The sequence below is a fragment of the Corythoichthys intestinalis genome, chromosome 5, assembly GCF_030265065.1.
Source record: "Corythoichthys intestinalis isolate RoL2023-P3 chromosome 5, ASM3026506v1, whole genome shotgun sequence".
Classification (NCBI taxonomy): domain Eukaryota; kingdom Metazoa; phylum Chordata; class Actinopteri; order Syngnathiformes; family Syngnathidae; genus Corythoichthys; species Corythoichthys intestinalis.
In genome coordinates, this window is record NC_080399.1 from 725,563 (window position 1) to 742,202 (window position 16,640).

Here is a 16,640-nt window from a genome sequence, read left to right on the forward strand (position 1 = left end):
ACTGTTTTTTTTTAATTTTTTTTACATGCAGTTTGTGGCGTCCACGTGGATACATTGGATTTTGGCTCATGGCAAAAAAAAAACCCACATTGCAAAAGCCATTTTGCTGCATGGCAAAAACTCCACATGGCAAAAACGCCACATGAAAAAAGCCATTTTTGCACATGGCAAAGGCCATTTTGCTGCATGGCAAAAAATGCCACACGAAAAAATCTATTTTGGCACATGGCAAAACGGCAAAAAAATGCCACATGGAAAAGTCCATTTTGGCATATGGCAAATGCTACATGGCAAAAGCCAATTTGCTACATGCAAAAAAAAAAAACACATGGAAAAAGCCAGTGTTTAAATTTATGGGCCATTTTGGGGTGTTTCTGGATTTTATAATGTTACTTCCAGGTCACTTTTTATTTGAAAGGATTTATGGGTCACTTCCGGTTCGTTTTGGAGTGTTTCCAGGTCACTTCCTGATTGTGTTGGTGTATTTATGGGAACTTTTATGGGCCATTTTGGGGTGTTTCTGGGTCACTTCCTGTTCATTTTGGGGATGTCCAGATCACGTTTTAATCTAAAAGTCATTATGGGTCACTTCCTGTTTGTTTTGATCCATTTATGGGTCAGTTCTGATAGTTTTTGGTACATTTATGGGTCACTTTGGGCCGTTTTTGAGTCCTTTCCTGCTCATGTTGGAGTATTTATGGGTCACTTCCTGTTAATTTTGTGAGATGTACATTGTACAGGTCAGTTTTTTGTTGGAAGCCTTTAATGGATCACCTGTTTTTTTTTTTTTTGGGGGGGGGGGGGGGGTTCTGGGTCGTTTCCTGTTTAATGTATTGATGGGTCACTTCCATTAGTTTTTGCTACATTTATGGGCCACTTCTTGTTCATTCTGGGGTGTTTCTGGGTCATTTCCTGCTTGTTTTGGGGTATTATGGGTTACTTCCTGTTCTTGGGGGATGTACAGGTCACTTTTTACTTGGAAGCCTTTAGGGGTCACTTTCTGTTCATTTTGGTACATTCATGGGCCCCTTCCATTAGTTTTTGGTCAATTTATGGGCCACTTTGGGGTGTTTCTGAGTCAATTTCCTGCTCATTCTGGGGTATTTGTTGGTCACTTGCTGTGTCCAGGTCACTTTTTATTTGGAAGCACCCTTCCTGTTCATTTTGGCTAATGCACAGCCCACTTCCTATGGACTTTTGGTTCACTTTCTGTTCCTTTGGTAGCAGGATCGGTGTAGAGAAAATCACTCGTCTTGCAGTAGAGGCCGCCTCTGACACAAGATGGCCGTCGGTCACTCACACCGGCGACTCGATCATTCAGTTTTCCCCGTTGAGGTGAGGTCACGTGACGTCACGACGCTCCCCGCCCGCCCCTTTCCGAGGATTACAAAATGAAAAGTGAGCGCCAAGACGGTCAGGATTCAGAGGAGTTGAGTTGCAACAGTTTGACGTCTCCATCTGCCTGCAACTGGAGTTTGTCAAGTCAACGCTTGACGGCCGGAAGTGCGACCGTCTTTCCGGAATTAGTTGTGTCTGGGTGTGCGAGTTTCAGAAGCGGCGGCGGCTTTTCGAGAATCTTGGACTTTTTTTCCCCCTCCTGCCATCTGGACGTAAGTAAAACCCCATCTTTGCCATTACTAGACTGCTACCATTAAATTACCTTTCAAAAATTTGGAATGAATTTTCGCAACTGATTTTTTTTTTTTTTGGAAACTATTTTCACTACAGATATTTGTCTTAACGAGTTCAATTTTTTTTTGTTTTTATTGGGGTTTTTTTTCAATTATTGTTAAAAAAATAGCTACAAAAATCGACTCCATTGGTTTTAGCAACTGGATTGTTGTAGCTGAATTTTTATTACAGATTTTTTTTTTCTTGACTGATTTTTTTTTTCTGCTGCAAGGAAATTTTCTTTTTTTTTTTTAGCAGTTCATTTTTTTTAAACTGATTTTTTTTTTTGCGTATGTTACAGATTTCTTTTTAGCTGAATATTTGCAATCAGGTTTTTAAAAATAGTTTCCTAAAAAATTTGGACCGAATTTTCGCAACTGATTCTTTTTTTTTTTCCCAACTGTATTTTCGCTACTTATATTTGGTTTTTTGAGTTCATTTTTTAAAATAGTTTTTTAATTTTTGTTAAAAATTAGCTACCAAAAATCATTCTATTTTGTTAGCAACTTGATTATTGTAGGTCAACTTTTTATATTTTTGTGACTGATTTTTTTTTTTTTTTTTTTGAAGCTCAGTTTTCACAAACTTTTTTTTTTTTTTTGCAAATGAATTTCCATATGTATTTTTTTTTTGCTGAGTTTTTGTGATCAATTTTGTTTTAAAATTAGTTTCCACAAAAATTTGGACCGAATTTTCGTACCTGCTTTTTTTTTTTTTTTTTTCGCAGTTGTTGTTACTTTATAATTGTTATTATTCGTTTGAATTTTTGTCAAAAATGAGTGACCAAAAAATTCAATTTTTGAGCAACTGGATGTTGTAGCTGATTTTTTATTATTTTTTGTGCGTGACTGATTTTTTTACATTTTTTATTTAAAAAAAAAATGTAGTTCAGTCCAGTTTAAAAATTCACTAGCCAGAAAAATTCAGCTGCAAAAATTTGGACTGCATTTTTTTTTTTTGTAGCTCAATTTTCACAAAGTCGTTTTTTTTTTTTTTTTTTTTTTTTTTGCAAATGTTATCCGTATGTAAATGTTTTTTTCCTGAATTTTTTTGTGATGGATTAAAAAAAAAAATGCTACAAAAATTGAATTGAATTTTTGCAACTGAATTTTTTTAGAACAACTAGGATTTTTTTTGCAGTTGAATTATTTTTTTTTCTACATTATTATTCTTATTTTAATTTTTGTTACAAATCCAGCTGCAAAAAACATTTGATGACTGAACTTTCACAACTGAATTTTTTTTTTTTTTGCAGTTGAATTTTTATTACAGATGTTTATTTGCGACTGAATTTTAATGCTGAAAATATTTGACAGTTGAAAATATTTTGAGGTACTCGATGGGATCGTTCCGGCGCTCGAGGCCTCGCTTCATGAGTTCCCCGGTTCTTTCCGACCTGAGCCGCTTCCAAGCCGGCCCGCAAGTGTGCAACAGCGCCCTCTGGAACGGGTACGTTGAACGTTCACGCCGCGGTTTCCTGCTCTTGTCAGCAATAAGCAGGATGTTGGACAGGAAGTGGCGGTGACGGAGCTTCCTGTCTCTCGCTCACAAGTACCGTGACTCAACAGACAATTATTTAGATAGTCAGCGAATTGTTTGGAGAGACATTGTTGACTTGAAAATGCTCCATTTCTGGCAAAAGTTTATACTTCCTGTGGAGTGGCGTCCTTGTTAATGCATTGGCTGCCTTCATTGGCCGCTCGCGGTCCGATCGCATCAGACGTCTCGTGCCGTCGATGGCGCTGAAAGATGAGTCTATTGTTGGTAATTGCTTGTGGGGTACCTGTTGATTTTGGGTCATTCCGTGGTCACTTCCTGTACATTTTGAATCATTTCCTGTTGATTTTTAGAGCATTTCAAGGTCACTTCTTAGTCATCGGTAAGTTCCTGTTGATTATGGGGAACCTACAGGTCACTTCCTGTACATTTTGGGGCATTCCAGGGTCACTTCCTGGTTATTTTAGGGTATTTCCAAGTCTATTCCTGTTGATGGATCACTTCCAGTTGATTTTGGGTCACTTCTTTTCTATTTTAGGCATCACTCCGTGTCGACTTTGTATCATTTCCTATTGATTTTTGGGTCACTCCCTGATGATTTTGGGTCACTTATGCTAGCTACATTTTGGGGCATTCCTGGGTCACTTGCTGCACATTTCCTCTTTATTTTAGAGGATTTCTGGGTCACTTCTCAGTCATTGGTCTCTTCCTCTTGGGTTTGGGGTACCTACGGGTCACTTGCTATACATTTAGGGGTGTTCCAGGGTCACTTCCTGTACATTTGGAATCATTTCCTAGTTATTTGGGGGTATTTACAAGTCAATTCCTCTTTTCCTGTTGATTTTGAATCACTTCTTGTACATTTTTGAGCATTCCAGGGTCACTTGCTGTACATTTTTGATCACTTCCTGTTGATTTTAGGGCATTTTCATTTTTTCCTACTGATTTTGGGTCACTTCTGGTACATTTTGGGGCATTCCTGGGTTACTTGCTGTGCATTTCCTCTTTATTTTAGGGGATTTCTGGGTCACTTCCTTTTGAGTTAGGACAGTGCTTCTCAGTTATTTTCTGTTACGCCCCCCCAAGGAAGACGTAAATGTTTCGCGCCCCCCCCGCCCCCCCAAACTCTCTGCCGCCACTGTAAATAGTATCATTTGTCCATAAAATGACTATTATAAATACGCATCTGCCTAACATTGTGTCCTTTTTTTCTAATAAAGAAAAAAAGTAACATAGATCAACTTATAATAAAGTATAACCTTATTAACATTGTTTTGTTTGTAACAGAGAAGACTTGACGCGCATCAATTAGCCTGAATTTTAAAAAAAGTCGCATCCAAACTAAAAAATACACTCAAGGTACATTTTGGACCATTTGATACAGAAAAATAAAATGTAATAAAATCAGTAAATAATAAAAAATTCAAATTGATTAGAAACATTCACTCATGAGGACAATATGGCAAAAAATTTGACCGAAAAAACAAAACTGAATAAAAGAAAAAAAGAGTGTCCTTGGACAGAAGGACAGTTTTTATTTTTGCTGCTCACAGTATTTACCTTCTTTGAAATGGTGTGGAGTTATTTTGTAATGAGCATGCTAACAATGCTCACTGGTTTACTGATATAACACTGACAAAGCAGGACAACTGTTGGCAATATTCGGCACGTTCTAAAAGGCAAACGGCACGAAAAAAGCGCATTCTCGGCGGCCGAGGTAGAACCGTAGGTGAGGGCGGTCGTCGTGACGATCCCAAGCCGAAAATGGCACTTCTTGGGCGGCGACGTGAGAACCGGACAAGACAGCGGGTCGCTGCGTGAGTGAGTCCGGTCGGAAAACGGCGGCCGTACACTGCTCTTTATACCTGTTTTCTGTGTGTGCTGAGTGCTCTTCCTTAGTTCAAAAATACTGCGTGCACTCTGAAAATGAGAGCGCCACTGCCACCCATTGAGTGGATGTGCAAGTACACTTTATTCCAGTACGGCAAAAAAACAAAAAATGCATGTTCCCCGAGGTCACATGCGCCCCCCCTGGCATCGCTCTGCGGCCCCCCACTATTTGAGAAGTACTGAGTTAGGAGAACCTATGGGTCGCCTCTTTTACATTTTGGGGCATTCCAGGGTGACTTCATGTAAATATTGAATCATTTCCTGGTTATTTTAGGGTATTTCCTAGTCAATTGCTTTTTTTCCTGTTTTTGGGTAACATCTTGTACATTTTGGGGCATTCCTGGGTCACTTCTTGTACATTTTTTATCCTTTCCTGCTGATTTTGGGTCACTTTTGGTACATTTTGGGGCATTCCTGGGTCACTTCCTGTACATATTGAATCATCTCCTAGTTACTTTGGGGTATTTCCTCGTCAATTCCTCTTTTCCTGTTGATTATAGGTAACGTCTTGTACATTTTGGGGCATTTCAGGGTCAAATCCTGTACATTTTTGATCATTTGCTGTTGATTTTAGGGCAATTCAGGGTCACTCCGTAGTCATTGTTCACTTCTTGTTGATTTTGGGTCACTTCCTGTACATTTTCGGGCATTCCTGGGTCACTTCCTGTACATATTTGATCATTTCCTGTTGATTTTGGGTCACGTCTGGTACATTTTGGGGCATTCATGGGTCACTTCCTGTGCATTTCCTCTTTATTCTAGGGGATTTCTGGGTCACTTCCTTTTGAGTTTGGGGTACCTATGGGTCGCTTCCTGTACATTTTGGGGCATTCCAGGGTGACTTCATGCAAATATTGAATCATTTCCTGGTTATTTTAGGGTATTTCCTAGTCAATTGCTTTTTTTTTCCTGTTTTTGGGTAACGCCTTGTACATTTGGGGGCATTCCTGGGTCACTTCTTGTACATTTTTTTATCCTTTCCTGCTGATTTTGGGTCACTCACTTTTGGTACAATTTGGGGCATTCATGGGTCACTTCCTGTGCATTTCCTCCTTATTTTAGGGGATTTCTGGGTCACTTCCTATTGGGTTTGGGGTACCTATGGGTCGCTTCCTGTACATATTGAATCATCTCCTAGTTACTTTGGGGTATTTCCTAGTCAATTCCTCTTTTCCTGTTGATTTTGGGTAACGTCTTGTACATTTTGGGGCATTTCAGGGTCAAATCCTGTAGATTTTTTATCATTTGCTGTTGATTTTAGAGCATTTCAGGGTCACTCCGTAGTCATTGTTCACTTCCTGTGCATTCCTGGGTCACTTCCTGTACATTTTTGATCATTTCCTGTTGATTTTGGGTCACTTCTGGTACATTTTGGGGCATTGCTGGGTCACTTCCTGTGCATTTCCTCTTTATTTTAGGGGATTTCTGGGTCACTTCCTTTTGGGTTTGGGGTACCTATGGGTCGCTTCCTGTACATTTTGGGGCATTCCAGGGTCACTTTCTGTGCATATTTAATCATTTCCTATTTATTTTGGGGTATTTCCTAGTCAGTTCCACTTTTCCTGTTGATTTTGGGTAACATCTTGTACATTTTGGGGCATTTCAGGGTCACTTCCTGTACATTTTGGGGCATTCCTGGGTCACTTCCTGGATCATTTCCTATTGATTTTGGGTCACTTCTGGTACATTTTGGGGCATTGCTGGGTCACTTCCTGTACATTTCCTCTTATTTTAGGGGATTTGGGGTCACTTCACTGGGGTCGCATTGGTCACTTCCTTTTGAGTTTGGGGTACCTAGGGGTCACTTCCTGTTGATTTTGGGTCACTTCCTATACATTTGGGGGTATTTCCAAGTCAATTCCTCTTCATGGACCACAGCCTGTTAAATTAGTGTCACTTCCTGGACATTTTGAACGATTTCCTGGTTATTTTTGAGTATCTTCAAGTCTTTTCCTGTTCATTGATCACTTCTAGTTCATTTTGGGTCACTTCTTGTACTTTTCAGGGCATTCTGGGATCACTTCCTGTCAACTCTCCCTGTCTATCATTTACCGTTTAGGGCATTTCTGGGTCACTCCTCAGTCATTGGTCACTTCCTGTTAAGTTTGCGGTACCTACGGGTCATTTCCTGAACATTTTGGGGCATTTCCTGGTTATTTTAAGATATTTCCAAGTCAATTCCTGTTAATGGATAACTTCCTGTTGATTTTGGGTCACTTCTTGGGCATTTCAGGGTCACATCCTGTACATTTTTGATCATTTTCTGTTTATTTTTCCTGTTCATTGGTGATTTCCTGTTGATTTTGGGTCCCTTCTGGTTCAGTTAAGGGAATTCCTAGGACACTTTTTGTACATTTTGAATCATTTCCTCTTTATTTTAGGGGATTTCGGGGTCAGTCACTTTTTAGTCATTGGTCACTTCCTGTTGATTTTGGGTCACTTTCTGTACATTTTGGTGCATTCCTAGGTCACTTCCTGTACATTTCAAATCATTTCCTGGTTATTTAAGAGTACAGGTAGTCCCCGGTTTACGACGTACCCGACTAATGTGATTTCGATTTTACGCGACGCTGGAGTCTCGTTGGCCATTTTGTCTCCAGTCATTTTTTTTGTTGCGCAACAGTTTCTTCACCACCTATTCTATACTTTATTTTATTAATGTGACAAATAATACATGTTTTTGGATCGTTATTTTTGGGTTTAGGGGGCATTTAAAGGGTTAATAGTGCGGAAATTCTGGTTATGTCGCCAGCGTAACCCGGGGACTACTTGTATTTCCAAGTCAGTTCCTGTTCATTGATCAATTCCTGTTGATTTTGGGTCACATTGTGGTGCATTCCAGGAGACATTTTGAATCATTTCCTGGTTATTTGAGGGTATTTCCAGGTCACTTCCTGTTGATTTAGGAGCATTTCCAGGTGACTGACTTTTCATTTTGGGGCTTTGACGTCTCACCTCCTCACCAGCGTCCAATCGGCAGTGATGAAAGTCTTCAGGGGCGGAGCTCTCCGGCCGAACGAACTCTACGCGCTCAACGAAAACGTCAGGTGAGGCGTCCGTCCGCTCGCTCGCTCGCCCGTCCGTCTTCATCCCGGCTGACGCGGCGGCGGTGGTCCTCCAGGCGACTCCTGAAGAGCGAGATGGGCTCCTTCGTCAGCGATTACTTGCAGGTGCGTGCTTAATTACGAAGAGTCCGACCCGTGTTGACCCGGCGCCTCGTCGTCTCCAGAATCGGCTGCTGACGGCCGGCCTCGCCGAGCTTCTGGAGCGCGTCTTGCTCTCGGGTGAGGGAGCCGACTCGGGCGTCTGCCGTTTCCCAAGTAACGGCCCGTCCCGTCCCGTCTCCAGGCGCCGAGGAGCGGTTGGAGGCCGTGGCCCAAGTTTGGTGGCGTTTCTTCACGGAGACGCTCCCCACCCTGCAGGCTATTTTCTACCCCGTGCAGGTAAGGCGCCGAACTAGTCGGCCCTAACCTATCCGAAAGCTAAACCTGTACGCGTAGGGTCGGGAGCTGTCGGTGCGACAGATGGCGCTGCTGTCCTTCCGAGACTCGGTGCTGCTGAAGCTCCCCCTGGAGGACAGCTTGGCCGGCGCGGGCGTCGTGCCGGCGGCGGTCACTCACATGCTGCTGGTGCTGCAGGTGGGACAAATGGAAGAAACGCCTTCACGCTAACGGGCTAGCTGACGCCGCCGCCTTCGTCGTAGGGGGTGCGCGGCTGCGGCGCGGCGTCCGACTGGCGCTACCGTCACCTGGAGCGACTGGCCGCCGCGGTGGTCTCGCCGTATCTCAGCCACGTCGTCCCCGACGAGCCCTCAGGTACGCGCAAGCCAAAGAGGTGTCACTTCCTGTTCCCTTTTAGGTCATTTCTTATGTATTTTGGGTACTTCCTTTTCCATTTCGGGTCATTTCCAGAACATGAAGTATCTCGAGTTTACTTCCGGCCGAATGTGGGGCATTTCCAGGTTACTTACTGTCGATTTTTGGTCATTTCCGGGTCACTTCGTGATGATTCTGGGTCATTTCAGGTTAACGTCTCGTGTATTTTGATCACTCCCTGTTTAGGCATCTCACGGTAACATTGTGTATTTCTGATTCACTTCCTTTTGATTTTGGGTCACTTCCTGTTGATTTTAGGTCACTTTCTATTGATGTTTCGACATTTCTGGATAGCTTGTTGTTTTTTTGTCACTTCCTGTTGAGTTAAGGGTGTTTCTGGATCACTTCCTGTTGGTTTAAGGGTATTTTCGTGCCACTTCCTGTTGATATTTAGACTTTTGAGGATAACTTTCTGTGTAATTTGGTCACTTCCTGTTGATTTTATGTCACTTCCTGATGATATTTAGACATTTCAGGATAACTTTCTGCGTATTTTGGTCACTTTCTGTTGATTTAAGGGTGTTTCTGGGTCACTTCCTGTTGATATTTAGACATTTCAGGATAACTTTCTGTGTATTTTGGTCAGTTTCTGTTGATTTTGGGTCATTTCTAGTAACATCCTGTGCATTTTGGCCACTTCCTGTTGATTTAAGAGTGTTTCTGGGTCACTTCCTGTGGATTTTACATCACTTCCTGTTGATATTTAGACATTTCAGGATAACTTTCTGTGTATTTTGGTCACTTTCTGTTGATTTAAGGGTGTTTCTGGGTCACTTCCTGTTAATTTTTGTGTCACTTCCTGTTGATATTTAGACATTTCAGGATGACTTTGTGTATTCTGGTCATTTTCTGTTTGATTTTGGGTCATTTCTAGTAACATCCTGTGCATTTTGGCCACTTCCTGTTGATTTAAGAGTGTTTCTGGGTCACTTCCTGTTGATATTTAGACATTTAAGGATAACTTTCTGTGTATTTTGGTCACTTTCTGTTGATTTAGGGGTGTTTCTGGGTCACTTCCTGTTGATTTTCGTGTCACTTCCTGTTGATATTTAGACATTTCAGGATAACTTTCTGTGTATTTTGGTCACTTTCTGTTGATTTTGGGTCATTTCTAGTAGCATCCTGTGCATTTTGGCACACTTTAGTTTTTGTCACCTCTTGTTCATATTTAGGCATTTCCATGTACCATTATGTGTATTTTGGTCACTTCCTGTTGACTTTTGGGTCATTTCTGGGTCACTTCCTGTTGATTATCTTGTCATGTCCTGTTGATATTTAGATATTATAGGATAACATTCTGTGTATTTTGGTCACTTCCTGTTTATTTAAAGGTATTTCAGAATCACTTCCTGTTTAGGGTACTCTGTTAATATTTTGGTCACTTCCTGTTGATATTTAGACATTTCAGGAAAATGGTCTGTACATTTTGTTTTCTTCCTGTTGATTTTGGGTCATTTCTAGGAACAACCTGTCCATTTTTGGTCACTTCTGTTGATTTAAGGGTATTTCTGAGTCACTTCCTGTTGATTTTGGGTTATTTCTAGTAACATTCTGTCCATTTTTGATCACTTCCTGTTGATTTAAAGGTATTATAGGGTCACTTCCTGTTGATATTTTTTTGTCGCTTCCTGCTGATATTTAGACATTTCAGGAAAACCTGTGCATTTTGGCCTCTTTCTGTTGATTTAAGGGTATTGCTGGGTCATTTCCTGTGGTTTTAAAGGTATTTAAAAGCAATCCCTGTTGATTTGAGGGCATTTCTGCGTCACATCCTTTTGCAATTGTTGATTTGTTCAGTTTTTATTGATTGAGTTTGATATTGGACAGACCTTCACTTGGCTAAAGTGCGTTAAGAGAACTTTTCAAAGTAAAAGAAGAAGCTGTCCGCAAATAAACTCAAGAGGATCACAAGTGAGCGATTAACATTTTCAAGCCTTCCTCTCTACTTTATTTAGAAAGGCTCGTTGGTGTCTGAGGGCAAAGGTCCATCCACTTGGGGCTTAAGTCAGCGTCTTAATATGTCCAATACCTTTGAAGTGGGAAGGCTGGCCGTGAACGAACGCTGCTGTCTTTTGTTTTTGTTGTTACTTTACCTGGTCGGTGCCTTACTTTTACCTATTACAAATACACACAAGTTCCTGTTGATTATTTTTAACTACCTGTTGATATTGGGTCATTTCAGGGTAACTTCCTGTGTAATTTTGTCACGACATTAGAACGACACGCAAGTACACATACTTGTAGTATACAAAAGTACACGTACTTGTACTACAAATACCTGTTGTACAAGTACACGCACTTGTAGTTTAAGTACACATACACACTAGTAGTAAAGTACATGTAGTATCCCTGTCCCTGTAGTACAAGTCCCTGTGGTACAAGTACGCGTACATGTAGTGCAAGTAGATGCAAGTGCGCGCAATTGTAATGCAAGTACACGCATATACGCATACTTGTAGTACAAGTACACATACATGAAGTACAAGTCTCTGTAGTACAAGTACATGCAAGTACGTGTACTTGTATTGCAAGTACATGCAAGTACGTGTACTTGTATTGCAAGTACACGCACATGTAGTGCAAGTACACGCAAGTATGTGTACTTGTACTAGTACGAGTCCCTGTAGTACAAGTACATGTACTTCTATTAGAAATACCTCTTGTACAAGTATACATACTTGTAGTACAAGTACCAGAAGTACAAGTACACGCAAGTACACATGATTGTCGTAAAAGTACACGCAGGTACACGTACATACGCATACTTGTACTACAAGTACATGTACCGGTAGTACGAACTACACGTACTTGTACTACAAATACCTCTTGTACAAGCACACGCAAGTACATACACTTGTAACTATTGTACAAGTACATGCAAGTATGTGTACTTGTACAAGTACACGTAAGTGTGCATACTTGTACACGTACTTTAGTATAAGTACACGAATGTACATGTACACGCAAGTACACATACTTGTACTACAAATACCTCTTGTACAAGCACACGCAAGTACATGCACTTGTACCTGTTGTACAAGTACACGTACACGCAAGTATGCATACTTGTACTACAAGTACACGTACTTCTCGTACAAGCACACGGCGGAAAACACTCAGGTGACTTGAAGTTCCACTCTGAGACCCCCAAATTTGGCCAACTTTTAAAATTGTGTGACACATCATTGGAAAGCTTAAAATCTCAATTTTCTGGGGGAAGAAACATTTGGAACAGGAGGGTATTTCAATTTTATTTTATTTTTTTAAACAGCAAAACCCTATCTGGAGGTGAGAGCACGCAGCAGCAGAATAGCAGACGCCATGACTTTAACGAGATATTATCGCGTACTTACCTTGTTTTGGTCCAAAAAGTCCATGTCGCATGTATCACTGAGTGTCAAGACACAGCTGGATTTTGTTGGGATTTTATGTGTGAAACATGGTCATATAATAAGGGTCGCGATGCAGAAATCGCAGACATCAAGGAGTGGTTGAGATGTTCTTTTTCATATATTTTACCCTTTTAAATGTTTTATTCATTTTTTCTGTGTTTGGATCAATGATTTATCATCTAACATATCGGAGAAAATGTGACAGTAACAAAAAACAATAAAGCGATAATTATGAGGTAGACTTATGAGGTGACTTTTTACAGATGCCATTTTTTTAATTGCGACGTCATTTTTTAAAAGTTTAAAATATGTGAGTGAATAATTTTTTTGGCTTGTTTTTTTTTTTTAACCAAAACATGAGACATCAATGAATGATTCTAAGCTAAAAATGACATTTCAAATAATAAATACGCTTCCTTACCATCTTTTTATGGCTAGGTTGAAACAAAAGCAGTTGCGCGACGTCTGTAAACGGGGGTATCAAGGGTAAAACGGACAAATTAAAAATAGTATGGGGCTTAATGCACCATGAATCTGCTATGGCAGGCATATTGTTCAATCAAACACAACACTTCTTTAGGCTTAAAATGTAGCAGTTTCTTTTTAAGAGGAGTGCAAGAGCAGAAACTGCTTTTTCAGTCGCGCGTGTGTTTTCTGCCACACGCAAGTATATACACTTGTACCTGTTGTACAAGTACACGCAAGTATGCGTACTTGTAGTACAAGTACATGCAAGTACACATACTTGTAGTACAAGTGGTCGATACTTGGTCGTTATTTGAAGACAACACAACCACTCACTATCATATACTGTCATATACACATTTGCGTTTTGGGATTTTAAAAAAAGCCTTAGGGCTAGGGTATTTTTGGGGTTAGGGGTTCTATTGATGTTTTTTTTTCATGTATCTTTTTGAGGAAAAAAATACTGACTAGTTTATGTTTTTTGTCTAAATGCCCAATTCTGATCGAGGCCGTTCCGTCTTTTGCTGTTTTGCGTTCAGAGTTCTGCGGCGGCGGAGGCTCGCAGCCCGACATGTGCTCGTCGTTGGCGCCGTTGGTGGAGCACGAGGGCGAGGCCTACCTGGAGAAAGCGGGCGGCCTGCGGCGCCACACGGTGGCCAACGCGCACTCTGACGCGCGCCTGCTGGCCGAAGGACGGGCGGCGGCACGGCCCGGCGGACGCCTCGGCCGTCGGGCAGACTCCGAGGACTCGAGGCGGTAGCGGCTTGGACGGCGCGGAAACGGCGACTCTTGTACCTGAGTGAAACGGCGCGCGCTAGCGGCTAACAGAGGAACGCGGTGTAGCGTTTATGGCCGGACGGCTTCGCAGACCGTGGTGACTCACAAACGAGTGAGACCGTGACTAGGACATGCAAGAATGAGAAAAAAATGATAATTACAATTAAAGGAAGCGTATGTAAGATAAGTGGCCGGAAAGGGTACTGCAAACTAGATGAAAATATTGAATTTCGACGAGAAACTAAAAAAATGCTGTGCTGGCCGGTATATTTGTAGTACAAGGACACGCACTTATAGTACAAGTAAACACACTTATTGTACAAGTACACACAAAAACATGTACTTGTGCTAAAAGTACACATCAAAACGTAGTACAAGTACACATCAGTACATATACTTGTAGTACGAGTAACCGTAGTGGAGTACAATTCAGCAGACATTCTTGAAGTATAAGTAAATGTACGTGTAGTACAAGTGCATGACATGCAGCCTTGTTTCCGATTTAGCCATCTGAGATTGCGTATTCATGAGATGGCCGTGAGTTATTAGCAATCTTACATAGTTCTTCTTTAAGACTGAGATAGGATGTAAAAAAGATGTGAGTGATGTGAATAAAAGAAAATACAACATACAAGAATGAAATGAGAATAAAATGAATGAAAAGATGAGGCATGACAATAAAGAAACACGAGCACCATTTGATGGTAGATGTCCAAACACCATTGAAGTAAGAGGGGTGGCAGCACAATAGCCCCAACATCAGCAGGAAGTGAACCTGTAAATACCCAAATATTAACAGGAAGTGACTAGAATATGTGCCAAAATCAATCCGACATCAACTGGAAGTGGCCCAGAAATGTCCCAAAAGGAACAGTATATGACCAGGAAGTGACCCAGGAATGCCCTAGAATTAACAGGAATTGACCGGCAAACAACAGGAAGTGACCCATAAAAGCCCCAAAATGAACAGGAAGTGGCCCAGAAATGCCGCAAAATGAACAATATAGGACCCAAAATAAACAGTAGGTGACCCGGAATTGCCCTAGAAGGAACAGAAGCGACACATAAAGGTCCTAAAATTAACAGAAAGCAATCCGACATAGCAGGAAGCGGCTCAGAAATGACCCAAAATGAGAAGGGAGTGACCTGGGAAAGCTCCCAAAATGAACAGTATATTATCCAAAACTAGCAGGAAGTCAACCATAAATGCTGCAAAATGACCAGAATGTCCCAAATTCAATAGGAAGTCATCCAAAATGAACAGGAAGTGACCTGGGAATACCTTAAAATGAACAGAAGTGACCCATAAATGTCCAAAAATTAATAAGAAGTCATCTGACATATTAGAAAGCGGCTTGGAAATGCCCCAAAATGAACGGTATATGTTTCAAAACCAAGAGCAAGTGACCCATAAATGTTCCAAAATGAACAGGAAGTAATCCGACATTAACAGTAAGTGGCCCGGAAAAGCCCTAAAATGAACAGAAGTGACCCATAATTGTCCCAAAATTAACAGGAAGAAATCCGACATAACAGGAAGCGGCTCGGAAATGCCCCAAAATGGATAGTATATGATCTAAAATGAACAGGAAGTGACCTGGGAATGCCGTAAAATGAACAGAAGTGACCCATAAATGTTCCAAAATGAACAGGAAGTAATCCGACATTAACTGGAAGTGGCCCGGAAAAGCCCTAAAATGAACAGGAAGTGACCTGGGAATGACGCAAAATGAACAGAAGTGACCCATAATTGTCCCAAAATTAACAGGAAGAAATCCGACATAACAGGAAGCGGCTCGGAAATGCCCCAAAATGGATAGTATATGATCTAAAATGAACAGGAAGTGACCTGGGAATGCCGTAAAATGAACAGAAGTGACCCATAAATGTCCCAAAATTTACAAGAAGTAATCCTACATAGCAGGAAGCGGCTCGGAAATGTCCCAAAATGATCAGAAAGTGAATCGGAAATGCCCTAAAATGAACAGGAAGTGACCTGGGAATGCCCTACTATGAACAGAAGTGACCCATTTAGGTCCCAAAATGAACAGGAAGCAGCACGGAAATGCCCCAAAATGAACACTATATGACCCCATAAATCTCAGTATATGACCCGAAATTGGCAGGAAGTGACCCGGGAATGTCCTAAAATGAACAGAAGTGACAGGTATAGGTCCCAGAATTAACAGGAAGTGCCCTGGAAATGCCCCAAAATATACAGTATATGACCTGAAATGAACAGGAAGTGGCCAGAGAATGCCCAAAAATGAACGGAAATTGACCCACAATGAACAAGTGACCAGTGAATACGCACAGAAATGCACAGGAAGTTACCAAAAGTCAATGGGAAGGGACCTGTAAATTCCTCAAAATCAGAGACTCAGCGAGAACCACCAAAAGTGGTATTTGCCATGTGGCAAAAACGATTTTGACATGTGGCATTTTTTTTGGTATGTGGTAAAATGGATTTTGGTTTGTCGCAATTTTTTTGGGGGTGTGTGGCATTTTTTGGGGTATATGGCGGTTTTGCAGGCCATGCACGTCCACGCCATTGACGGCTATGCACGTCCAAATTTTCCTTTCATTTTAAATGGCAGAAAAACGTGTGGCTGTGATTATTGACCATACACTTAGCATTACAGCACATTGACATTCAACTGGCAACTGAGTCACATGCCACATGGCAAAAAATTCCACATGGCAAAACCAATTTTGCCACACTGCAAAATCAATGTTGCAACATGGCAAAAAAAAAATGCCACATGGCAAAATCCATTTTGCCACATCGCCAAAAAATGACATATGGCAAAACTCATTTTGCCACATGGCATAAGAAATGCCACATTGCAAAATCCATTTTGCCACATAGCAAAACCAATTTTGCCACGTGGCATAAAAAATTGCCACATGGCAAAATCAATTTTGCCACATGGGCAAAAAACTGCCACAAGGCAACATCCATTTTGCCACATGTCCAAAATAATGACACTTGGCAAAAAAAAAATGCCACGTGGCAAAATCCATTTTGCCACATGGCAAAAAAAAAATGCTACATGGCAAAACTCATTTTGCC

General features: G+C 41.2%; 1 protein-coding gene across 8 annotated transcripts; it reads left to right on the forward strand.

Moving 5' to 3' along the window:
- The first annotated feature begins 200 nt into the window (after positions 1 to 200).
- On the forward strand, positions 201 to 16,430 carry prr5l (proline rich 5 like). Of its 8 annotated transcripts, XM_057837587.1 has the most exons (10): positions 886 to 1,610; positions 3,004 to 3,120; positions 3,522 to 3,550; positions 8,025 to 8,105; positions 8,180 to 8,228; positions 8,288 to 8,342; positions 8,407 to 8,501; positions 8,559 to 8,696; positions 8,762 to 8,873; positions 13,330 to 16,430. In XM_057837587.1, exons 1-10 carry the CDS (start codon positions 1,392 to 1,394, stop codon positions 13,548 to 13,550), a joined length of 1,116 nt encoding a protein of 371 aa, XP_057693570.1. In that variant the 5' UTR covers positions 886 to 1,391; the 3' UTR covers positions 13,551 to 16,430. The 8 variants fall into 8 exon arrangements, with proteins under 8 accessions (XP_057693568.1, XP_057693569.1, XP_057693570.1 ...); XM_057837585.1 differs by lacking the exon at positions 3,522 to 3,550 and adding an exon at positions 201 to 740 and having other exon boundaries at positions 1,225 to 1,610; positions 8,025 to 8,228; XM_057837586.1 differs by lacking the exon at positions 3,522 to 3,550 and adding an exon at positions 201 to 740 and having other exon boundaries at positions 1,228 to 1,610; positions 8,025 to 8,228.
- The last annotated feature ends 210 nt before the right edge of the window (positions 16,431 to 16,640 follow it).